General features: G+C 43.2%; 1 protein-coding gene across 1 annotated transcript; it reads left to right on the top strand.

The window, feature by feature from the left end:
* The first annotated feature begins 8,986 nt into the window (after positions 1-8,986).
* On the top strand, positions 8,987-24,853 carry LOC146622222 (uncharacterized). Its single transcript, XM_085366786.1, has 5 exons — positions 8,987-9,460; positions 9,542-10,182; positions 10,263-10,415; positions 10,465-10,737; positions 24,769-24,853. The coding sequence occupies exons 1-5, from the start codon at positions 8,987-8,989 to the stop codon at positions 24,851-24,853; spliced, it is 1,626 nt and encodes a 541-aa protein (XP_085222912.1).
* Positions 24,854-26,076: the final 1,223 nt, after the last annotated feature.

Below are 26,076 nucleotides of genomic sequence, written 5' to 3'. Positions count from 1 at the left end.
TGAGGGCATCAGCCAGTGGCAGGGAGTGTGGTGGGGGGAGATGTTCCCAGAGAGGTGGAGTCTAATAATAATAATGGATTGGATTTATATAGCGCTTTTCAAGGCACCCAAAGCGCTTTACAATGCCACTATTCATTCACTCTCACATTCACACACTGGTGGAGGCAAGCTACGGTTGTAGCCACAGCTGCCCTGGGGCAGACTGACAGAAGCGAGGCTGCCATATCGCGCCATCGGCCCCTCTGGCCAACACCAGTAGGCAAGTAGGGTAAAGTGTCTTGCCCAAGGACACAACGACCAGGGATCGAACCGGCGACCTTCCGGTTACAGATACGCTTCCCAACCCCCTGAGCCACGGTCGCCCCGTTTAGGTTGTGAGAGCGTCTGTGTTGAATGTATAAGTTCACTCTGACACCTCTGTCTTTCTAAATGGAGGCACAGTGACTGTGTATGTATATGTAAGTGTGTAAAAACTGCAAACAGTAAGATTAACAGCAACAGTATTTTGTCAATATCCGCTACTGTAGAAATTCATCTCATCCGGAGTGTGTTGTAACAGAGACAGTTTATTCACAAAAATCTTCACCAAGTGTATTTACAGGCAGTGCGAGGACAGTGCTATATACAAGATGTGCGAGGACGGGTTCCAGGGCTCCAGGGAAAACAAGGGGATCACACACACGCTCACGCCAACCTCTCTCCGCTAGTGACCAGCCACCTCTTACACGCTCCACACGGGGAAACACGGGGACGAGTCCGGGGAATCTAGAACAGAGAGACAAATGTTACTTTCTGAGGCGGAAGTGTGGGGAACTAGGGCTTGACGTGTACTGACAGGAGTCTTCACAACAATCCAGCGTTGAACAGCTGATCTCCTCCTTCTGATATACCAGCTGGTCTGATGAGGCCCAGGTGTGCATGATCCGGGAGGGCGTGGGCCGAGGGCGTGAACCCGCCATGAGTTCCGCCCCGGCAAAACAGGGGAGGGGGAGAGAGATTGCTGATCAGTGCCTTGCCGACCCCGCAGGTCGTGACATTATATGAGTGGACCTGTATAGAAGACATCGGAGGAATACAAATACAACAGAATACAACAGAATACAAAAAGTTCACAAGAAAGAATAAAAACAAACAAAAAGCTAGGCACTAGCGTCATCTATGGAAAAACATAAAAAACAAAGGAACAAGAAAAACAGGGCTGCAACACAGGAAATCAGTAGACGATACCAGACTACTTAACCCTCTGGGTTCGACGGACGCACCGGTGCATCAAAATAGCATGACCAATTTAAGACGACACAGCAAAGCAACAAGATGCAGCAACCCAGAGTCTCCATTTGAACTTGGGTCAAAAGTGAGGACTTCAAACTATATACCAGTGTTTAAATTGTGTAGATAGGCAAAGTAAAACCAGAGTTATGATTAAAAAAATCACACAATGTTATTTTTGCAATAAAACTTTGGTAAAACTACTGGTACAGCGGGAAGAAACAGTAAAAACTCTGTTTTCTAAGGACAGCGCTAGCAAAGACTCTCTGCTTGTGAGCAAAAGAAAAAAGAAAAAACACCCCTTCCCAATTGGTGTTAAAGTGTACCATGTCGACCAATCAAAAATGATATGGCAACATGTGGCATTTGGTTTTATTTAGGAAGAGGAAGAAGTTTTAGGAGTGATGCTGGCGAGAGAGCGAGAGAGCGACAGAAAGAGAGATGGCGAGTTTTGAGATGTTTAAAGGTGAACTATAGAGGTAAAATCAAAAGTAGTCAAAAACGCCAAGTATACCCTGGACCCCAGAGGGTTAAAGGAGCACAGGACTATATATACACAAGTGTGGGATTATTTGTGACACGCAGGAGGGAGCGGAACACGGCTGAACGCAATCAGTGAGTCAGGGTAAAGACAATTACACAAAAATTTTCAATTTTTTTAGGTGCAAACTTATCATGTTATGTATACACACATTCCAAAAGTTGATTCTGTTCATCTGGACATGAGGTCAGTTCCTTAATCATCATCCACTGGAGCATAAACTGGGTGTCATCAGGACGCTACAACACAGCGCGAACACCATCCCCACAGACACAGCGGCCAGGGAAGCAGAAGAACATCACATCAAGAAGTCCCTGAGTAAATGTGGTTATCCCAGCTCGACTTTTGTCAAAACTGGGAAGGCGCCAAAAGAAAGCTCCAGCCGATCCAGGAGAGAAGGACAACCGCTGCCTAATCGAAAACCTGTAGTGACTGAGACTGAAGAAGACACTTGGATGAGTGACGAAACGTTAGCCCCACTGAAAATGCTACGTCCAGATGAACATAATCAGCTTTTGGAGATTTACTTACCTGGATGATTGAGCGTCCATCAAGACGTATACACACACTGACATCAACTTGACATCAAGTGATGACGAGCTGGTCCTGATGTCACTAAATGAGAAAAAGAAGGAACAGAGATTCTGGGTTCATCTAGTTCTCATGAGCAGGCAGCAGCAGTGGGAATTTCACGGTTTTATCCAGGAGTTGAAGCTGTGTCACAACTGCTTTCGTACATATTTCATGACGTCAGTGGGCCAGTTTGAACTCTTGTTGGCAGAATTAGGACCACATCTGAGGAGGCAGAAAAAACATTTCAGAGAGTTGATTGACCTAGAGCAGTGTGTAGCAGTATGTCTGAGGTAGAATAGGATTATATTACCATTTGTATATTCCTCACTGGTATATGTTTTGAACTTTGAGCACACTTATTGAAAATATAGTGATCTGATTAGTCAGATCCATTTATTTGCATCTGAAAAAATAAAAAATAAAAATCCATAGATTTTTCCAGTGAAATTACGCGGATAGCACGAACAATCACTTTAAGAATAGATGAGAATGAACAAATTTTGTCTGTGTAAAAGCCTTAAGACAGATACTACATGAATATTCAGTCTACTCCAAGGATATACAGACTAACACTGAACAAGATGTCAGATAAAAGGGAGCACAGAAGAACACTGAGACTGAAAGAGGAGCCAGAGGAAGGAACATATAAGGGATAAACTGAGGGACCTAAACACTGAAAAAATTAAAAAAGCAAATAAAGTCACAAAATCGATAATGGAATCATTAAATTCATATCAACTCCTACTTACATGCTATTACGATGGCTAGGGATGGGTACCGGTATCGTTCTGACATAAACGGTAGTAACCAGACCGAAAAGCAGCGCACATTTCGGTGCTTTATTTCGGTGCTTTTTTTTCCTGAGCTGTGATACACTTTAGATTCTAGCCAATCATTTTACGTTTCCGAGGATAGTAGGCGGGCCCAGGTACGTACGTTCTTTAGAGCAGAGCTACAGATTAAAAATGTCCAAGGCGAAGCGGTCAAAAGTCTGGCTGTACTTCACAGCAAAAGATGCAAACTCAGCAGCCTGCAACAAGTGCTTTAAGCTGATACTGTGATACTGTCAAAGGAGGTAACACCTCAAATCCGATGAAACACCTGGCGACGCATAGCGTTTTTTTTAAAAGCCGAGAAATGCGCCGTATTTGATAGCTTGCTGTGAGACCTCACACCGAGCACATCTACTGCAGGTGGGTTGCCTGTTATCGGACCCGGAGTTAGCAACATCCCCCAAAAACACGAAGAGGAGAGTCCTGGCCCCTAGCCCTGCCAGTGTAGCAGAAATGATGAGGATGATGATGCAGCAGCAGCCGTTCTTCTCTGTAGCTTAATGTTGTTCGTGTGTAATTAACGTTGAGTAGGCTAACCACGTTATTAAATTAATGCATGTAAGGTGAACTAGCAAACACCGTCGTAGTTACATGCGGCTGTCTTCTTGTTTGATGGCAGATACTCCCTTCACCCTGGCCAAAAAGGCTAAAATGACCAAAGAAAAAGTGGAAAACAGGTAAACATGAGAGGTTTTTGGACAAAGTTTGTGTTTTTTCCATTGTTTAAGCACTGCTTCCAGCCAAGAGTGATGCCATAAATCCCCTATAGCTGCAGAAAAGGCTAACATTGTTATCTTTTTACAAAAAAACAGCTGAACATGAGAGGTTTTTGGACCAATTTTGTGTTCTCCATTCTTTAAGCACCGGTTTGAGCACCGTTTAAGCACCGGCACCGTTTCAAAAGTACCGGTTTGGTACTGGTATCGGATAAAACCTAAACGATACCCATCCCTAACGATGGCAAAGTAGCTTAGGATATTTAGGAATTTACGTTTTCACTAGTCAAGCATTTTCAATAACTTCCTAGTCAGTGTTGAGCAGTGGTTGATGTTTTTAAGGCTAAATTTAAAATGAAAGGTATTGTGTCAGGCAGGATGCCTTGTGGTATGATGGAACTCAACCTCCCTATAAATTTATAGCATTGGTGCCAATAAAAAGTTATTTATTTTGCTAATGATATTTTGTGTATCTCTGAATGGATGCACACTTGTTTTTCTTTTTTATATCTGAAGGAAAGGTTCTCAGGCAAGCTGGACATCCTTCTACATGCCTATGTCTATTAGTCTATTCCCTCAAAGAGCAAAGCCATTTGAAACCAGTTGTATGTTGTTTTACAAATGATCAAGTTCTCAGTATACTGTTGAGTATCTCAGAGTGAAGAATTTTGTTTCTTGATTTGTTTCTTGTTTCTTGTCACTTACTGTATATCTAAAACCAGAGCTTCTACATCATTTGTGTCAGGTAATAGTTACTGTTTGCTGATGGGAAGCCAGTCAGGAATCACATACAATACTCTGTTGCACCAGTTACTAGTGCATTAAGAAACAATAGATCTGTTGGTTCACAGTTCTTCTCCATTCCCTTGTTTACTGTGCCTTGTCTTTATCTTCTTTCCATACTTCGATTTTTAAAAGACTGCACTGAAAACTGAGGGTGTAGCGATATGCGATCATGCACGTGATTAAGCTGCCAATTACTGAAGACGCTGCAGTTTGTAGGTTCATAATGGTTGCTATAAATGGTCACTGCAGTATGTAATGGCTGCGTGCAGAATGCTGCTCTGACCCTGCTGACTGACCATACCAATGCAATAGGGTACATTTTCTCTTCTTATTTTATGTTGTTTTCATAAAGGGGCCCAGAGAGCAACACACCAAAATGCATTAGTCCATCCTTAGGAAATAGACAGTGCTTAGTATATAAGCTGGCAATGGCTCGTCAACAGGAGGAATAAACACTACTGGCAGACATGGACATCTGCTATATTGGACAATTCTGCAAAATTCATCCTCATGGTAACTTTAAATATAACATAAAGATTTTGATATAGATACAGATTTTGATTATGACATTAACTCTCCCTGTCTTAAATTCAGAAGTGCAAAATTGACTATACCCGGAATAAGGTTGGGAAATATAGGCAAACACACTTATTTCAGGCTAATTGTCTTAGCTACTTTACTTTTTGTTGTTTTTACTTGTGAAAGAGTAAAACTACTTGTAAAAGAGACACATTTCTTGACAGTCTATGCACATTTATTGAGCTGTATTGCACATACTTAGTTTGGGTTTACTTGGTTGCTGGATGAAGGTTTATATGAAAACCTTAGTGCACTACTATGTGTACTGCAACACATTTTTTTGTCATTACATTGAGCCATTGCTTGTGGTATAATATCCTTCCATGGACTTTCTAAGGCATCGTGGAGCTATTTCAAATATTAGTAACAATATGCTTTATCATTTTTTGTTTACTATAAGGATAACTTTTGCTTGTACTACAAAAAGTTCCACATGCCAAGAACATCTTTTCTATATATGGCTGGATTTACATACTTATCAATTATAAGTTAACCAAGGCTTTACGAATCCTTTATGTTTACATAAAAGTCGCAGTGTTTGCAGCATTTGGCCAGTTAGAAAACGGGATGATAATAAATTAAACCTTCTTTCTCAAGCAGAAGGCATCACATTTTCCCAAAAGTGAAGACAAAATATCTGAATCACACTCATTTCATTTGAGAGCTACAAGTTATGTGAAGCATGAACATTAGTAGGGGGAAAGAAAATAATAATAATAATGTATACTTTATTGATCCCCGTGGGGAAATTACTCTCTCTGCATTTGACCCATTCACTCAGTGAAGCAGGTGCCACTAAGCAGGTGCACCTGGGAGCAGTGTGTAGGGAGGGTACCTTACTCAGGGGTACCTCAGGGTAGCCCCCGACCTTCCGATCACATGGTGAGCAGTCTACCTACTGAGCTATCTCTGCCCAAAAAAAAAAAGATCTATGAAAAAAAACTGCAGTTCAACTAATGGCCACTCAAGTCTTGCACCAAAGCTTGTTTACAGCTTTGTGTAAAACTGTTTCGGTCTCATTTTTCCAACAACTAAAAGAATATTAAATCTTAAAGTTAATAATGTTGGGTGTAACATGCAACAAAGTGATGTGTCACTGCCGTCACATTACATTTTTTGGTGAGGTAAAGTATATTGCTGTACAGAATTCGATAATCACATTACGCTTACATGTACATCATTACTTGTGCTACAAAGGTTCTTTAAGAAAAAAGAAAGAGAAATGAAAATTTCAGTTTGCATGCAGCTAGGAGGAACGTGGTTGAGCGCTCTCCTTTCAAGAAGTGGGCATATGGATGTTACTTTTTTTTTTACTGCATGAAAGAACAAGAGTTTGATGGTAAAGGACAGAAACAACTCGATTATACTGCTAATCATCAGCCTATTTGGAAGCATCTGTACAGACAGCATGTTAACACAAAGCTAGCAAAGAACCAAGAGTGAGTATGTGTCTAAGCCCAGCAGTCCAGAGCTTCAACATGTAAGAAAGGCAATGATGAGAAATCAGGTTTGCCGCACTGTAGTCTCCATTTCTACCCAGGGCTGGGCAATATCTAATATTACGATGTTTTTTGGCTATGTCACGATACACAATATATATCGCGATATGTTTAAATAACCTCCACAAACAAGGGTTATTTTCAACCATATAGTGCCTAAAATTGCACTGGCATACTCATTCAAATCAACTATTCAATATTTTTTTCTACTTTGAATATAAAACATCTGAATGAATTGAAATGCTTTCTTTTAACAATTTTTTTAACCATCAATTGCACAGTTTTTTCACAAATGACAATGTGACCGTTCGTGACTTTCTGTGGTCAACACTAGACCTTTAACAAACAATGAAATATAATGACTAAAAAGACATCACACAAGAATTCACAAGACAAAAAAAAAAACTACAAATTGAGCTACTGCTACCTTTTGCGTCAATAGTTTTATGGCATATTTTGCAAATTACCGCATTTTCTTCTACATCCTCCTTGTGTAATCCAAGCCTGGGAGGCAAAGCCTTAAACTTTATGGCCCGTCTTCTGTGGAACCAGCAAGGGTTGCTTGATTGTTTGGGTTTGGGTTTCTCTCTATTAGCATCTTTACCTTACAATATAGCTCCTTGAGTAGGGATGGGTATCGTTTAGGTTTTATCCGATACCAGTACCAAACCGGTACTTTTGAAACGGTGCCGGTGCTTAAACGGTGCTGGAACCGGTGCTGGAACCGGTGCTTAAAGAATGGAGAACACACACTTTGTCCAAAAACCTCTCGTGTTCAGCTGTTTTTGTGTAAAAAGATAACAATGTTAGCCTTTTCTGCAGCTATAGGGCATATATGGTATCACTCTTGGCTGGAAGCCGTGCTTAAACAATTGAAAAAACACAAACTTTGTCCAAAAACCTTTCATGTTTAGCTGTTTTCCACTTTTTCTTTGGTCATTTTAGCCTTTTTGGCCAGGGTGAAGGGAGTATCTGCCATCAAACAAGAAGACAGCCGCATGTAACTACGACGGTGTTTGCTAGTTCACCTTACGTGCATTAATGTAATAACGCGGTTTGCCTACTCAACGTTAATTACACACGGACAACATTAAGCTACTCACGCAGAGAAGAACGGCTGCTGCTGCATCATCATCCGTCATCATTTCTGCTACACTGGCAGGGCTAGGGGCAAGGACTCTTCTCTTCGTGTTTTGGGGGATTTTGCTAACTCCGGGTCTGATAACAGGCACCACACCCGCAGTAGATGTGCTCGGTGTGAGGTCTCGCAGCAAGCTATCAAATACGGTGCATTTCTCGGCTTTTAACAAAATGCATCGCCAGGTGTTTCATCAGATTCGAGGAGTTACCTCCTTTGCACAGTATCACAGTATCACCTTAAAGCACTTGTTGCAGGCTGCTGAGTTTGCATCTTTTGCTGTGAAGTACAGCCAGACTTTTGACCGCTTCGCCTTGGGCATTTTTAATCTGTAGCTCTGCTCTAAAAAACGTACGTACCTGGGCCCGCCTACTATCCTGGGAAACGTAAAATGATTGGCTAGAATCCAAAGTGTATGACATCTCTGTTAGGATGCCTGGGTCGTTGACCCAGGGTTTTTGAGTTTATTATATTATTTATACTTTCTAGTCTTTGGCTTCTTTGAGTTCTGTCTTATGGTTTATGTCTCTGTCTTCTTTAGTTGCTCTGTCTCCCCTATCACCTGTATCCCCTTGTCTAGTTCGCGTCTCTGTGTATCCTTAGTTCCTAATTCCCCGTGTTCAGTCAGTGTTTGTCTGCCCTGGTCCCACATCTCTGTTCCCTTTGTTATAGTGCCTGCCTGTGAGTCTGTGTTATGTTTCCTGTTTTACTTTGAAAGTCCATGTCTGATGTTAATGTGTCTGGTTTTGCTTCCTCTTGTCTCGTTAGGCCTGATTTGCCCCAGCTGTGTTTCCCTCCTGTTACCCATTCCCTGATTGCTCCCTCTGTGTATTTAAGCCCAGTGTTTCTCTGTGTCGCGATCTACCGTTTACTTTGCTGTGTGTTTTGTCAAGCTGCTGGTGTTAGTTTATTTTTTTGAGTTTTTCCAGTTATGTTATGTTTGCGTTCAGCATTAAAGCTGTTTTGGTTTAAGTTCTGTCTCCGGAGTCTGCACCTTGGGTCCTATTCCTGCCTGCACACAGCCACACCTAACAGAAGATCGCGACCAGAACATGGACCCTGCAGACTCCTTTTTCTCAGAGTTCAACGGCGAGATGGAGCGGCTGGTGAGCCTGCTCGACCGCATCGCCCAGTCCCCGGATTTAAGGACCATGGCAGTGGGGCTGAGCGCGGTGGAGGCCATCATTCGGCATAATCCCCGGCTTAGCCAGTTTGCTAAGGACACTGAGTTGGGGAAAACCATAACTGCCTGGAGAGAGCAAGTCAGGGCTAGTGAGCTTGCTCTCTCCCTCACTACATTTTCCCCACCGCTGCCGCAGGGCAACGCACACTCTGCCTCATCGCCACTGCAGGCTTCCTCCCCTTCCTCACGCCAGCCGGGACCTTGTTCGCCTGTCCGTTCGCCTGCCTTTTTTCTGGCGGCTGTGTGGTCGGAGGATGAGGAGGAGGTCTCCGTTTCTCCACCGGTTCCTGTTCCCTCGTCTAAAAGGAAGCGACGCCACTGTCGCTCCTCTCTTCGGTCATCCGTTCAGCCTCACGCCTCGTCAGCTGGAGGGCCCGAGGAGCCCGTGCAGCCTCACGCCACGTCAGCTGGAGGGCCCGGGGAGCCCGTTCAGCTTCCTGTCTCCGCTGGAGGGCCCGAGGGGCCCGTTCTGCTTCCTGTCTCCGCTGGAGGGTCCGAGGGGCCCGTTCTGCTTCCTGTCTCCGCTGGAGGGTCCGAGGGGCCCGTTCAGCCACCTGTCTCTGCTGGAGGGTCCGAGGAATCGCTTCAGCCGTCTCTTCCTGCTGGAGGATCCGAGGGGCCCGTTCAGCCTCTTGCCTCGTCAGCTGGGGGTCCGGGAGGACCCAGCCAGCACGTCCCAGTGTCTGCTGATGGTTCTGGCGAGGCCGTTCAGCCACCACCGGCTCCACCGCCTGGTCCGGCCTCCGAGTCTGCAGCTCCGCCTGGTCCGGCCCCCGAGTCTGCAGTTCCGCCTGGTCCGGCCCCCGAGTCTGCAGCTCCGCCTGGTCCGGCCCCCGAGTCTGCGGCTCCGCCTGGTCCGGCCTCCGAGTGTTCAGCTTCGTCTGCTCCTGAGGTCTCCATGCTGTCTGTTCCTGCACGTCCTGCACGTCCTGTCCGGCCTGCACGTCCTGTCCGGCCTGCACGTCCTGCACGTCTTGTCCGGCCTGCTCGTCCTGCACGTCCTGTCCGGCCGATGACTGGACGTCATTGCCGTCATGGACGGCCCCCTGAACTACGTCGCCGTCGGTGCCTCCTGACCTGCTCCGCCGCCGGTGCCTCCCGCCCGGCCGGCCTCCTGACCTGCTCCGCCGCCGGTGCCTGCCGCCCGGCCGGCCTCCTGACCTGCTCCGCCGCCGGTGCCTCCCGCCCGGTCGGCCTCCTGACCTGCTCCGTCGCCGCCGGTGCCTTCCGCCTGGCCGGCCTCCTGACCTGTTTTCTGGGCTCTTGGACCATCAGCCTCCGGGCCGCCCCCCTGACCTGCCCGGGTTTGGACTGTTGTGCCGTCAGCCTCCGGGCCGGCTCCCTGAACTTTTTCGAGACTGTTGCCTGGGCCTCTGCGCCTTTCATGGGCTCTTTTGTTTGTTTGCTTTTGGACTATGCCTGGGCCTTAGTGCTGTTGTTTTGGACTTTGTTCCTGTGTTTTGTTATGTTGCTTTCTGGGCTCCATTGTTTGCGTTTTTTTTTTTTTTGTTTTTTTTTTGTTTCTGGCTCCTTGTTTGGTTTTGTTTCGAGCCCTCCATCCTGTTTCCCCCGCCGCCCGCCCTGGTTGGGTTGTTTTTGTTTGTTTTGGGGGTTTTTTGGGTTTTTTTTTTTTGGTGTTTTGGTTTGGGCTGTCTGGAAGCCAGCCCTTAAGGGGGGGGTACTGTTAGGATGCCTGGGTCGTTGACCCAGGGTTTTTGAGTTTATTATATTATTTATACTTTCTAGTCTTTGGCTTCTTTGAGTTCTGTCTTATGGTTTATGTCTCTGTCTTCTTTAGTTGCTCTGTCTCCCCTATCACCTGTATCCCCTTGTCTAGTTCGCGTCTCTGTGTATCCTTAGTTCCTAATTCCCCGTGTTCAGTCAGTGTTTGTCTGCCCTGGTCCCACATCTCTGTTCCCTTTGTTATAGTGCCTGCCTGTGAGTCTGTGTTATGTTTCCTGTTTTACTTTGAAAGTCCATGTCTGATGTTAATGTGTCTGGTTTTGCTTCCTCTTGTCTCGTTAGGCCTGATTTGCCCCAGCTGTGTTTCCCTCCTGTTACCCATTCCCTGATTGCTCCCTCTGTGTATTTAAGCCCAGTGTTTCTCTGTGTCGCGATCTACCGTTTACTTTGCTGTGTGTTTTGTCAAGCTGCTGGTGTTAGTTTATTTTTTTGAGTTTTTCCAGTTATGTTATGTTTGCGTTCAGCATTAAAGCTGTTTTGGTTTAAGTTCTTTCTCCGGAGTCTGCACCTTGGGTCCTATTCCTGCCTGCACACAGCCACACCTAACAATCTCAGGAAATAAAGCACCGAAATGTGCGCTGCTTTTCGGTCTGGTTACTACCGTTTATGTCAGAACCGGTGCCATCATGGCACCGGATACCGGTACCCATCCCTATCCTTGAGGCAGCTGTTGTTGTGATTTGATGCCAGATAAATGAAACTAAATTGAATTGAACTGTTCCGCTCCTGAAGAACATTCAATTTGAGTTCATTACCCGTCTGTGTTTTCATAATCGTTTAATTTTCCTGAAAAGTGTTTTATAAATATATTATTTGGTCTTTTACACCACTTTTAGACAGCCTATATTTGGTTGTACTTTTGTATTTGCATTTTGCTGTTTAGCTATGTTGTCTGAACTTGCAGCACTTTCTGTGTTTGGTTGTCGTTTATCACTCTGCAGGGTTGTTTTTTTTAAGATGCTGTGCATGTGTTGTCAGATTGATGAAGGTGTTTTCTTCATTTGCATGCAAATAAAGCCATTGCAGTCATGGCATGACTTTAAGAATGTGAGTGCTGAAATCAGGATTGTGCATTTGTTTCATAAATCTGACACAAGGGACATTTCTGCATTTGCACATAGTTACCGGTATTTGTCAGTGTCTTCTCTGTGTCAAGTATAACAGCATTTACACAGTGTTTCCTGCAACATATTTTGCACTCAGTCTTAAACGCAGTGTATTAGCTTTGAGAATTATGGGTTCAGTGACTTTTTTTCTGGAGATTACACTGTCAAAGCAAACAAACCAGAGGCAGTATAAAATCCTGCCTCCTAGATTCTGCAGAGTACATGTGACGGTTCAGCTTGGATGGCAGGTGCCATTGCGAGGTAAGCTGGGGCAGAGTTTAGTTATGGAATAGAATGGGGTGATTTATCTCAATAATGACTCCTTTTTGGGTGACAAGGCAATTTCACTGCCCAGAGGTGTTTTTCCCCCTCTACCTTTCTCAGGCGGTGCTGATGGAATGGTCTGAGATCAGACTAGGGACGAGGGAGGAGGCTTTAGTAAACGCACATGAGCAATCTTTAAGTTTCCCTGTGTCAGCTAGAGAGGTGACAATAAAGAGAGGGGATGAAGCAGAGTCACTTTCTCACCAGAGAGAAACTGATTTTGAATTCTTCCTCCTTTTCTTCTCTGAAGAGGTTACTGTCAAATGCTGAACCTCAAAACACACTGCCTTTTGATTTTCATTCTTCCCTTTGATCCTGTTATACAAATCCACATGGCAGCATGTCTGTATCTCCAAGTATTCACATCAAAAAGCTTGCAAGAAAACCAGCAGCCACTTTGTTCTCTTCATGGTATCTGCAAAACTTCCTTTTACTTTAATCTCATATTAAAAGCCAGATATCATTTGTAGCCATGGGGCTTTGGAACTCTACAAAGTGCTGCATTAAGCTATTTTAGGGCTTAATCTGGCATAGCTGTAGGATACTAGTGTGTGTGTGTTTCTGTATATTGATATACATGGATTTTTTTTTTTGATTTTTTTTTTTGCCGTACAGTTCATGTATTTCAAATTCTGGACTGTACACTCAGAAAAAATAGAGGGGTTTAAACAAACTGACAGATCAGGCAAACAAATGACTTTTATTGTTCATAGCTATCAGTAAACCTGACAGATGAAATGGTAAGATAAATGTTTAAAAGTGTAGAGTTTGATGGATTATGCAGAATACACTAGAGGACACTTAAAGTTATTAGATTCTCCACATTGTTTAAAGATGTATTTCTTTGTTGTTGTTGTTTTTTCTAGTGAGAACACTAAATGTTAAATACAAGTAGAAATAAACCCTGAATTGTACATGTAATTTGTAAATTCTATTCTGAAAGGTCTAATCAGAACTAATCAGGAAGTATGTTTATAAAAAAGCTCAATCTTTGAGGTTATAAAGATAAAATTTACAAGTTACAACTAAATAAAACTGTATCTGAATTGCCTTCTATGAAAGCACTGTGTGAGCAAAACGATTCTAAAAGCCAGCAGCACACGAGGACTGCAAACTACCAAAATACAAAACATTATTTGGTCAGTCCTCATTCTCATTCAAAGGTCCTCAGATTTTGAACAGTTCACCATCTGCAATAAAAATGTTAATAGATCCTAGTTTTTAATTCCCAAGTGAAACAATGGCTGAAACAAAAACAAATCTGTGGACACTGATGTAAACCAGCCCTCTTTGCTGCGGCTGGATAACACGCTATTTGTCACGTTGGCAAAAGCAGGACCCAAACACAGGACTTCCTGAGTTGAACACCGTGTGTTTATTTACAGTGAAACAACAACAATGGCGCAAATAATCCACAGTGCATGCTCTCATCGTGTGCCCGTTCCCAGCGCCCATGCCATGACTTCCCTGGTGAATATTCTGCTCCCTTCTGTGTCTGCGTACAGTGTCCAGCTTCCTCCACACATTTCTGCAGTCCTCCTATAAACAAAGGATGCTGCAGTAAGTACACTCCAAAACAACTGGCCGACAGAAACACTTTCACCTAACGACCTGGAGAACTGACTGCATTCCTCAACGATCCAACGAACTGAACCGGACACGCTTCAGTTGAGAGAAATGAAAGATGTTATGGATCTTCATATTTCGTATTAAGGTCAACCGAGCAGTCACAGGATTAATCATAGTCGTAATGTCAAAAGGTCCAATAAAGTGAGGAGCAAGCTTTTTGGACTCGCTACGTAAAGGGACATTTTTAGTAGACAACCACACTTTCTGACCTTGTGTATATGGAGGAGGAACAGTCCTGTGACAGTCAGCCAGTTTTTTGTTTTGCTCACTGATCCTGAGGAAAGCTGCCTGGGTAGACCTCCACAGGTGTTGGCAGCGACGAAGGTGATGCTGGACCAAGGGAACTTCGTGCTCCCCTTCTGTGACGGACAGAAGTGGAGGGTGATACCCCAACAATGCTTCAGATGGTGACAGGCCAGTGGCAGAGTAGGTCATCAAGTTGTGGGAATATTCTACCCATGCAAGTGGTGAACTTCGGTGAGACTGGTTAGACGAAGCCACGTGGCCTCCAACTCCTGGTTGGCCCTCTCTGCCTGACTCTTGGTTTGGGGATGAAACCCCTAGGAAAGTGTCATTTGGGCACCCAGTTCGGAACAAAACTCCCTCTAAACCCGAGAAGTAAAGTGAGGACCCCAATCAGACATAATATCTTGGGGAATGCCGTGCAGGCGAAAAACATGATTGGTTAACAGCTTTGCCGTCTCTAAGGCTGTGGGTAACTTGGGCAGTGCAATGAGGTGTGCAGCTTTAGAGAATTGATCTACAAGTATTACCTGAGGACAGAGGCAATCCAGTGATGAAGTCCAGTACAATGTGAGACCAGGGCAACCTTAGAATAGGAATCCAGCAGGAGCGGAGTTGGACACCTTGTACTGCACACAGGTGGAACAAGCAGAGACAAAGTCCTGGATGTCTGTGCCAATGACGGCCACCAAAACAAGCGTTGCATAAATGACACTGTGTGGTTCTTACCAGGACTGCATGAAAACTTAGCTGAATGGGCCCACTGAATTACCTTGCTGCGAACTGCAGAGGGTACATGTAGCCAATTCAGTGGATCAGTCCCAGGGTCTGGTTCCTCCCGCTTTGCATCCCTAATCAGTGACTCAATTTCCTACGTGAGGGATCCAGTGATGCAGACAGAGGGTAGGATAGCGTCATCCTTCTCAGAGGCCTCAACTGGAGAGGAGAATTGCCGGGAAAGCGCATCTGACTTCACATTCCATGAACTGGGTCTGTAAGTTCACCTCCAACAAATGGTTGAGAGAGGTCAGGCTGAACCAAAATAGGTGCGGAGGCGAATCTCTGTTTGAGTTGGTCAAAGGCTTGTTGCGCCGCTGGGAGAGGCCAAGTATGTCAAAGGCAGAACAATTAGACTTAAGTCTCAAATATAATGTCTGTAGAAATTGGCGAAGCCATTCCACAACGGCCGTAATCTTGGCCAGATCAGCCCAAAGCTGACCTTGCTCCACAATATACCCCAAAAAAGAGACAGACTGAACTTTAAACTCACATTCCTCTCCTTTGACGAACAGCTGGTTCTACAACAGGCGCTGCAGGACTTAGCGGATATGAGTCTCATGTTCTGTGGTTAATGATATTCTTCAATACTTCTACAATACAAGTACTTGAAATGTCAGAGGTGAGTATTGAAGGCTCCCATTCGTCTCCCACCCTTATCTTGACCAAATGGTAAGCATTCCTTAGATCCAGCTTAGTGAACATAATGGTCCCCTGAAAAAGTTCAGGTGAATAGTGGGAAGCGAAGCACCAGGGAGCAGACAGTTCTCATGGCACCACAGGCTCCATCCAGCAATACATCCCTTTGACCAGTCTATCTGGGGACTGTGTGTGTTGTTTGTGTCAAACAGAAAGAAAGTAATTTCACAACATGGTTACCTGATAAGAAAAGTTGAATGGCCTGAGTGTGATGGGTGATTTCTGTGAGCTTGGCACCATTTAATGCTAAAACAGGCAAGGGTTCAGAAAGCAGTATTAACAGATGGTTTCATTCCAACACCAAAAAACAACGCAGACATGGCAGGTCGACCAGCGAGGACTGGCGGACCATGACACATGCATCTCCTTTGCATAACCTTTGTACAAAATAATGGTTGCATTGTTTTATCATGTAACATTGTGCTCTCCTTGATTAAATGAAGTTAAATACCTAAAATACACTCAACAAAAATATAAACGCAACACCTTTGTTACTGCTCCCATTCCCCATGGGATGGACGTAGAGACCTAAAATTCATTCCAGATACACACTATAACCATCCCTCCCAAACAGTGGTCACAAATCAGTCCAAATGTGTGGTAGTGGGCACATCTGCCATATTGAGATAATCCATCCCACCTCACAGGTGTGCCACATCAGGATGCTGATCTGACATCATGAGTAGTGCACAGGTGTACCCCAGACTGCCCACAACAAAAGGCCACCCTGGAATGTGCAGTTTTGTCTCACAGCAGAATGCCACAGATGCCACAAGCAATGAGGGAGCGTGCAACTGGCATGCTGACAGCAGGAATGTCAACCAGATCTGTCGCCCGTGCATTGAATGTTCATTTCTCAACCATAAGCCGTCTCCACAGGCGTTTCAGAGAATATGGCAGCACATCCAACCGGCCTCACAACCGCAGACCTCATGTAACCACACCAGCCCAGGACCTCCACATACAGCAGGTTCACCTCCAAGATCGTCTGAGACCAGCCACCCAGACAGCTGCTGGAACAATTGGTTTGCACAACCAAACAATTTCTGCACAAACTGTCAGAAACCGTCTCAGGGACGCTCAACTGCATGCCCGTCGTCCTCATCGGGGTCTTGACCTGACTCCAGCTCGTCGCCGTAACAGACTTGTGTGGGCAAATGCTCACATCCGATGGCGTCTGGCACGTTGGAGAGGTGTGCGCTTCACGGATGAATCATGGTTCACATTGTTCAGGGCAGATGGCAGCTGAGAATGTCCCAGTTCTTGCATGGCCAGCATACTCACCGGACATGTCACCCATTGAGCATGTTCGGGATGTGCTTGACCGGCGTATACGACAGCGTGTACCAGTTCCCACGAATATCCAACAACCTCGCACAGCCATTGAAGTGGAGTGGACCAACATTCCACAGGCCACAATTGACAATCTGATAGACTCCATGCGACGATGTGTTGCACTGCATGAGGCAAATGGTGGTCACACCAGATACTGACCGGTTCTGGGTCCCCAGACCCCCAATAGCGCAAAAAACTGCACATTCCAGGGTGGCCTTTTGTTGTGGGCAGTCTGAGGTACACCTGTGCACTACTCATAATGTCAGATCAGCATCCTGATGTGGCACACCTGTGAGGTGGGATGGATTATCTCAATATGGCAGATGTGCCCACTACCACACATTTGGACTGATTTGTGACCACTGTTTGGGAGGGATGGTTATATTGTGTATCTGGAATGAATTTTAGGTCTCTACGTCCATCCCATGGGGAATGGGAGCAGTAACAAAGGTGTTGCGTTTATATTTTTGTTGAGTGTATATTCGAAAGAGCTAAATTTAGTCAGTTAAAGTGGACTTCTTCTGCCAATTATCAGGTATTATCAGTATTTGTGTTCTTTAACACTAAAGGAGGTTTACATTATTCACTTTTTAATGTCATTGTTATTGCTCTTATAGTGTGCCTTGGTCCAGCCCCTCAGTTCATTGTCTCCTACCTTAAAGGTAACTTTCTTCTGACTGTGCCCCTTGAACTATGTCTGACATCATACAGAGCCAGGGGCAGAAAACTGTCTGACACATAGTGTTTTGAGCAGTCTGGAGCCTGAATTTTTGACTCAGAGGGTTTACATGTACATAGTCAAACCTCCTTATTGAAACTTAGCAATATGTTAAATCAGAATATTTTGGAAAATGCCTAATTTTAAATGTCAAGTCTTACACGTGCATTTTAACATTATAGTTCTTCTGCTATACGGTTTATATTTTGGTGCGCTAAATTGGTAGAAAATAAATAAAAAAGACTAAACCTATCCTATCCCTCCACCTCTAACATTAATCCTGTTGCCAGGATCCTGGTAAATGTTAATAGTTACTGTAATGTGAGCAGCCATACAATGATGATGTTGATATTTTTTATTTCCCTTTTGAGACAATATGGTTACTAATGTTTATTTATTTAATGTTAATCAGAAGCACTGTTGGGTATAATGTGTTGCAAAGCAGTATGTTACTGTAAACATAATATCTCTAGCAATTCATTGCATTACTCTACAGTCATCAATTACAATCATTTATCTGCACAATGGGAGGACCTAAAAAAAAAGTTTGTGTAGAGGGAGTAAAAAAGCTACATTTCTGGAGGAGTGAAGATGTTAGCATCACCAGCCAAATGGGGTTTTACGTCATCAATGTCTAAGAAAAATCCCCCATTCTGACCCATGAATTCCCGTTCATCATCTGGGAACGGTGAATGTGTCAGTAAAACAGTTTGATGCATTCTCAGTCATCTGGGTAAGGAAGGAAGGATGAAACATTTTCTCTACTGAAAACACAATGTCCAGATGAACAGAATACACTGGGATGTCTGCAAAATACTGGAAGATTTCAGTTGGTCAGCCCAGAATAAAATATTTTAACACCTCATCTGGAACATGTGGATATTCTGGAGGATGAATTTTAAGTTGTCTAAAATGTTTATTGTTATTCCTTCCGAAATTCAACATATTAGAATTGTTGTTTGTTATCATGTTAGCATGAATGTTAGCTATGCTAACACATATCTCAAAGCACCGCAGTGCATAATTTAATTATCTATGAAGCATTAGTACATTGCGTATTACCCACTATCAAAGAGCTGTTTGACCTGCCCACAGCCACATATAAACCATTGGGTTTAAATGAGAGCCATTACTGAACACTGTAGAATATGATTCCATTAGACATTTCTGGGTTGGTAAATGAATCATATGTAACATTTGTATATTCATTGACCCAAGTCACTTAATTGTGCTGTGCGAGAGTGATAATTAGACAGGGAACTTCAATCTGAGTTGGAAATCGTGATGTTTTAGATCTCAAAATTAGCAAGCTGATTAGGGTCAGTCTTGTCTTGAAGATCCAGCCCTACAGTCTTAATGGCCATCATGTTTCACTGAAATGATTCCAGACTACTGATAGGAATATGATTATACTAACACTGACCCTGGTCACACTGCTGTTTTAAATAGGTCTATTCATTGTTCAGTCTTCTTGAATAAGTGCACAATTGGTATGATGCTTTGGAGTTCTTGGTATGCACAGAAATATTCTGGCACATATTACACACACTCTAAGGGTTAGAGGAGATAAGCTGATATATGGGCCTGCCATGGCCTTTTATTAAATATATTGAACAGTCAGTGTCCACACTCTCAGAACAGCCCCTACCCTAACTAAGGAACAGGCATTGTGCTTCACCCTGCCTTAATTGTAGGAGCCAGCTGGTGGTCTGTATAGTCAGAAATCAGATTGATTTCCTCCAGAAGCAGTTGCAATCAGTTCATTCACATCAGTATTAAATTAGTAATTTAACAAAACAAAAATGATGATGCTTTTACCTGCCTGCTTGGTATGTCTGATAAATTATGGACAAGCTGTCATGTGCTGTCTATCTCTTATGGTATAAAAGAAGAAAGCAGTGTCCCAGTGTTAGAAGTAATCACTGTATTCAAGGTCCTTCATCGTTTGCATTTTTCTAAAACAAAGCTATGCAGCATTTTTCCGTGTATTTCGTCTTTGTGTGACAGATGCAAAGCAATGGATGGAACCCTTGGTCACCTTTTCTGGTCTTGCCCCACACTCAGGAGTTTCTGGGCAGAGATATTTAATATACAGGGAGTGCAGAATTATTAGGCAAATGAGTATTTTGTCCACATCATCCTCTTCATGCATGTTGTCTTACTCCAAGCTGTATAGGCTCGAAAGCCTACTACCGATTAAGCATATTAGGTGATGTGCATCTCTGTAATGAGAAGGGGTGTGGTCTAATGACATCAATACCCTATATCAGGTGTGCATAATTATTAGGCAACATCCTTTCCTTTGGCAAAATGGGTCAAAAGAAGGACTTGACAGGCTCAGAAAAGTCAAAAATAGTGAGATATCTTGCAGAGGGATGCAGCAGTCTCAAAATTGCAAAGCTTCTGAAGCGTGATTATCGAACAATCAAGCGTTTCATTCAAAACAGTCAACAGGGTCGCAAGAAGCGTGTGGAAAAACCAAGGCGCCAAGTAACTGCCCATGAACTGAGAAAAGTCAAGCGTGCGGCTGCCAAGATGCCACTTGCCACCAGTTTGGCCATTTTTCAGAGCTGCAACATCACTGGAGTGCCCAAAAACACAAGGTGTGCAATACTCAGAGACATGGCCAAGGTAAGAAAGGCTGAAAGATGACCACCACTGAACAAGACACACAAGCTGAAACGTCAAGACTGGGCCAAGAAATATCTCAAGACTGGTTTTTCTAAGGTTTTATGGACTGATGAAATGAGAGTGAGTCTTGATGGGCCAGATGGATGGGCCCGTGACTGGATTGGTAAAGGGCAGAGAGCTCCAGTCCGACTCAGACGCCAGCAAGGTGGAGGTGGAGTACTGGTTTGGGCTGGTATCATCAAAGATGAGCTTGTGGGGCCTTTTCGGGTTGAGGATGGAGTCAAGCTCAACTCCCAGTCCTACTGCCAGTTTCTGGAAGACACCTTCTTCAAGCAGTGGTACAGGAAGAAGTCTGCATCCTTCAAGAAAAACATGATTTTCATGCAGGACAATGCTCCATCACACACGTCCAAGTACTCCACAGCGTGGCGTGTATAAAAGAAGAAAAACTAATGACATGGCCTCCTTGTTCACCTGATCTGAACCCCATTGAGAACCTGTGGTCCATCATCAAATGTGAGATTCACAAGGAGGGAAAACAGTACACCTCTCTGAACAGTGTCTGGGAGGCTGTGGTTGCTGCTGCACGCAATGTTGATGGTGAACAGATCAAAACACTGACAGAATCCATGGATGGCAGGCTTTTGAGTGTCCTTGCAAAGAAAGGTGGCTATATTGGTCGCTGATATGTTTTTGTTTTGTTTTTGTTTTGTATATTTGTGAATGTGGAGATGTTATATTGGTTTCACTGGTAAAAATAAATAATTGAAATGGGTATATATTTGTTTTTTGTTAAGTTGCCTAATAATTATGCACAGTAATAGTCACCTGCACACACAGATATCCCCCTAAAATAGCTAAAACTAAAAACTACTTCCAAAAACATTCAGCTTTGATATTAATGAGTTTTTTGGGTTCATTGAGAACATGGTTGTTATTCAATAATAAAATTATTCCTCAAAAATACAACTTGCCTAATAATTCTGCACTCCCTGTACATAACCGGATTTATGACTTTAAATTAGAGCCGGATGGTGTACTTGCAGTGCTAGGCTGCTCCCTAACCTCATTGGCACTCAGACGTCCTCTTCAGAAAGCCTTAATGTTTGGCATGATTGTAGCTAAAAGACTTATTCTTAGAGCCTGGAAATCACCATCTCCTCCATTGTTCAGGGTTTGGCTGGGTTTGGAGATGATTGCTTGTTTGTATATTGAAGAGGTTCGTTATCATTTGGCTGACACCCATTTTAAGTTTGTTGAAATCTGGGGCCCTTTTCTCAATCATATTAATGGGAATATAACATAAACTTTAACCCATTTGACTGCACTTTGTGTTTTTGTGAAACTGCACTTCTGCCGGACCCTGAGTGCTTCCTGGACACATCTTTCCCACATCTTCTGGTCTTGGTGAACTCTCTGTTGCCCTGTCTAAACTCACACAGAAGATCATCTTCTTTGGACAATGGTGTTTCTTTTGAACTTTTGATTTGTACTGGCTAACTGGTGTATTTTTATTTATTTATTTATTTTTTTATTTTTTTCCTTTTCTTTCCTGTTTTCCTGTTTGGGGTTTTTTTTGTGTTTGGTTTCTGTTTTTTCTTTTTTTTTTCTGTGCTTAAGTTATTGTTTTTGAATCTTATGTCCTTTGTCTGGTGTGACGTTATGTAACTTTGAACTTAAAATCTTATAAATAAACATAAAAAAAGAAGAAGAAGTAATCACTGTATGTCAGTGTTGCTTGTGTGTGGGGGTTTAGTAATTATAGACATGGATAGAGTAGTGGATATATCAAAAGTTACAGAAATTTCTGGTACAGACACAGATGACAACAAGCTTATATGGATGCTACACTTCATATTAATGCTTCATATTAACAATGTAATATCAAATTCTGCAAGAAAATGGATAAAGCATGTGTTGCAGCACAGGTATACCATACCCAATGACATACCTAATATTAACTATGATAACTTTAGATTTTTTGAATTAATGTTTGAGTCTCTTTACCGCCATCCCTGGTTAAAAATTCATTGCTCTATCAGGTTGGTTTGGATATGTGCAGGTTCCCCTCGGACTGAGACTATTTTTTTGACTATTTGTGTTCATTCACAGGTCTTTGTCGGGTCAAGTCCAATAACTCCAGTTTTAATGCACTGATATTGTTGCTAATGATTTGCTGTTAATAATTTTTTTAGCTCATGCAACCGATGTGAAACATCGTATTTGCCTTCTGTTTACTGTTGGTATATGGTTCCTTAGGTGAGTGTGTGCTGTGAAAAACAATTTTTGGGATTCATCAATACATTTGAACTCATCACGTAATATAACAGCTTTGTCAGATGATTGTTGCATGCAATGTCAACATGCATGCACACTGGCCATGGCAGTATTTGACAATGACAAATAACAATTCCATGTTAGAGACCAACAATGTCTACATCAGATTGGAAGAAGAGAGGTGGTGACATTTTGCAGGTTTATGGGCCAGGAAGCTGTAGTTCCATGTCATGCTGGGACCATTGTTTTTTGTACTCTGAAGTTTTCCTCTCACTTCTTACAGTGGGGCAAAAAAGTATTTAGTCAGCCACCGATTGTGCAAGTTCCCCCACCTAAAATGATGACAGAGGTCAGTAATTTGCACCAGAGGTACACTTCAACTGTGAGAGACAGAATGTGAAAAAAAAATCCATGAATCCACATGGTAGGATTTGTAAAGAATTTATTCGTAAATTAGGGTGGAAAATAAGTATTTGGTCACCTCAAACAAGGAAAATCTCTGGCTCTCACAGACCTGTAACGTCTTCTGTAAGAAGCTTTTCTGTCCCCCACTCGTTACCTGTATGAATGGCACCTGTTTGAACTCATCATCTGTATAAAAGACACCTGTCCACAGCCTCAAACAGTCAGACTCCAAACTCCGCCATGGCCAAGACCAAAGAGCTTTCGAAGGACACCAGGAAAAGTATTGTAGACCTGCACCAGACTGGGAAGAGTGAATCTACAATAGGCAAGCAGCTTGGTGTGAAAAAATCAACTGTGGGAGCAATCATCAGAAAATGGAAGACATACAAGACCACTGATAATCTCCCTCGATCTGGGGCTCCACGCAAGATCTCATCCCGTGGGGTCAAAATGATCATGAGAACGGTGAGCAAAGATCCCAGAACCACACGGGGGGACCTGGTGAATGACCTGCAGAGAGCTGGGACCAAAGTAACAAAGGTCACCATCAGTAACACACTACAACGGCAGGGAATCAAATCCCGCAGTGCCAGACGTGTTCCGCTGCTGAAGCCAGTGCATGTCCAGGCCCGTCTGAAGTTTGCCAGAGAGCACATGGATGATACAGCAGAGGATTGGGAGAATGTCATGTGGTCAGATGAAACCAAAGTAGAACTTTTTGGTATAAACTCAACTCGTCGTGTTTGGAGGAAGAAGAATACTGAGTTGCATCCCAAGAACACCATACCTACTGTGAAGCATGGGGGTGGAAACATCATGCTATGGGGCTGTTTTTCTGCCAAGGGGACAGGACGACTGATCCGTGTTAAGGACAGAATGAATGGGGCCATGTATCGTGAGATTTTAAGCCAAAACCTCCTTCCATCAGTGAGAACTTTGAAGATGAAACGAGGCTGGGTCTTCCAACATGACAATGATCCAAAACACACCGCCCGGGCAACAAAGGAGTGGCTCCGTAAGAAGCATTTGAAAGTCCTGGAGTGGCCTAGCCAGTCTCCAGACCTCAACCCCATAGAAAATCTGTGGCGGGAGTTGAAAGTCCGTGTTGCTCGGCGACAGCCCCAAAACATCACTGCTCTCGAGAAGATCTGCATGGAGGAATGGGCCAAAATACCAGCTACTGTGTGTGCAAACCTGGTAAAGACCTATAGTAAACGTTTGACCTCTGTTATTGCCAACAAAGGTTATGTTACAAAGTATTGAGTTGTATTTTTGTTATTGACCAAATACTTATTTTCCACCCTGATTTACAAATAAATTCTTTACAAATCCTACCATGTGGATTCATGGATTTTTTTTTCACATTCTGTCTCTCACAGTTGAAGTGTACCTCTGGTGCAAATTACTGACCTCTGTCATCATTTTAGGTGGGGGAACTTGCACAATCGGTGGCTGACTAAATACTTTTTTGCCCCACTGTACTTTCATTTTCACTTGCTGGTTAGGTTTCGGCACTGAAAGCTTCTGTTGTGGCCATTTGGAACATGTTGTGCAAATGAACAGAACAGTTTTGACAAATTGCACTAATTGACACCTCTGGGGAATGGGCTCAGCATCTTTTCTGTTTTACTTGATGTGATGAGCTTGTTAACAAACAGTTGACATCCATCACATCACTGTATTTTGCTGTTTTCACTCTTCTCCACCACCTGACACAAATATTTTGTTCTGCACTTAGTTCACTAACCTATTTTTTCTGTGTAGTCTGTTGTTTGCTACTGAGAAGATGCAGTTCACTGATACCACCAGCTTCTGCTTCTTTAGCTTCTGTCCAGATGTGGGCTCATGAAAGAGAGATGTTTTCCTACTGTATAATGAAGGAAATGTATTATTAGGAGCTGATGCAGCAGATGCTGAAATGGCATGACTTAGTGGTGAAATAATTGCTCGTGTTGGCAGTCGTGTAGGCTCCACTTTCTGACTAGACAGTGGGCTGGAAAAATCTGGAATGTTGTTACTCATTACCTGTGTCTTTTGTTGAGTATTTCAAACTGACAGGCATTTTAGTATAAACTCCTTTCAAGGCAACTTTTTATGGTGGTCAGTTGGGTCCTTTCAGTCAATACCATGTGCACAGATAGTTAAAGAAATATTTTTTGCCAAACTGGGTTAATTGCTATTGTACAGTTTAAAGTACACTGGTGGAGGGCACACTGGTCATGGTCACCGCCACATTCGTTTCTGAATAATCGCAGTCATTAAAGGAAGAGGCTTGGCACTCACTGGAAATTACAGTTTCCCAACCTGCCAAATCCTAAATGCTCAAATAGCAGCAACCTGTTGATGACCAAATGCCTTACACAGAAAGAGTTAATATGTTTCTGATGCTTAATGGCAGTGATTGAGAAACTCTAAATATTATATATATTAGGGATGCGCAATTAATTACATTTAAACAACAATCATGATTGTTGCCTCCCACAATTACATGAGCATGAATGAGTGATCCTGAAAATGTGTGCTCCATCAGTAAACACAAAGCAAGAGCAAATCACGCTCTAAATTAGTGCACTGTACAGCTTGAAATTTCCTGGACTAGTCTGGTTCAATAACTCTGCCTTAAAGAGACACACAGCGAAAATCAAGTGTCTACCACAGCAGAAGGTGAAGAGCTTGTCCCTTGAAGTGGATCATCATCTGTTGTGTGGAAATACATGGATTTAGGGCGAGTGGCAGGAACAAATCATATGCACAAACTGTAGTTCAATTGATGTGTGAAGGTCAAGAAAAACAATGCAATGGCTGCTAACGTGAATGATCCAACATAAAGTCAGCTGTCCATAAAAGTGCACCTGTACAAAGCATCAGGATGCACTGAAATCACCAATTCCGCGCCATTCCATTTGGCCAAATATAAATGTCCACTAACCACAATGTCTAACAAAGTCTAAAGGAAAATGGACAACTTACTGGACAAACGATGCGTTATCTCTTTGCCCAGTCACATCCATTACGTAGCTACAATGAAGGAAGTTTTAGATATTTTTTATATTACTGTAGAACTATATAAAA

This window comes from Diplotaxodon limnothrissa, linkage group LG11 (genome assembly GCF_057381915.1).
Source record: "Diplotaxodon limnothrissa isolate DT_005_m linkage group LG11, D_limnothrissa_male_GT1.1, whole genome shotgun sequence".
Taxonomy (NCBI): Eukaryota; Metazoa; Chordata; class Actinopteri; order Cichliformes; family Cichlidae; genus Diplotaxodon; species Diplotaxodon limnothrissa.
The sequence above is the reverse complement of the archived record's forward strand: the minus strand, read 5'-3'. Positions and strand labels throughout refer to the sequence as shown.

Coding starts and splice junctions, on each gene's coding strand:
- LOC146622222 (XM_085366786.1), top strand. CDS start 8,987: ATGGACCCTGCAGACTCCTTTTTCTCAGAGTTCAACGGCGAGATGGAG. Junction 9,461..9,541: donor GCTCCTCTCTTCGGTCATCC/GTTCAGCCTCAC, acceptor GGGCCCGGGGAG/CCCGTTCAGCTTCCTGTCTC. Junction 10,416..10,464: donor CCGGGCCGCCCCCCTGACCT/GCCCGGGTTTGG, acceptor CGGCTCCCTGAA/CTTTTTCGAGACTGTTGCCT.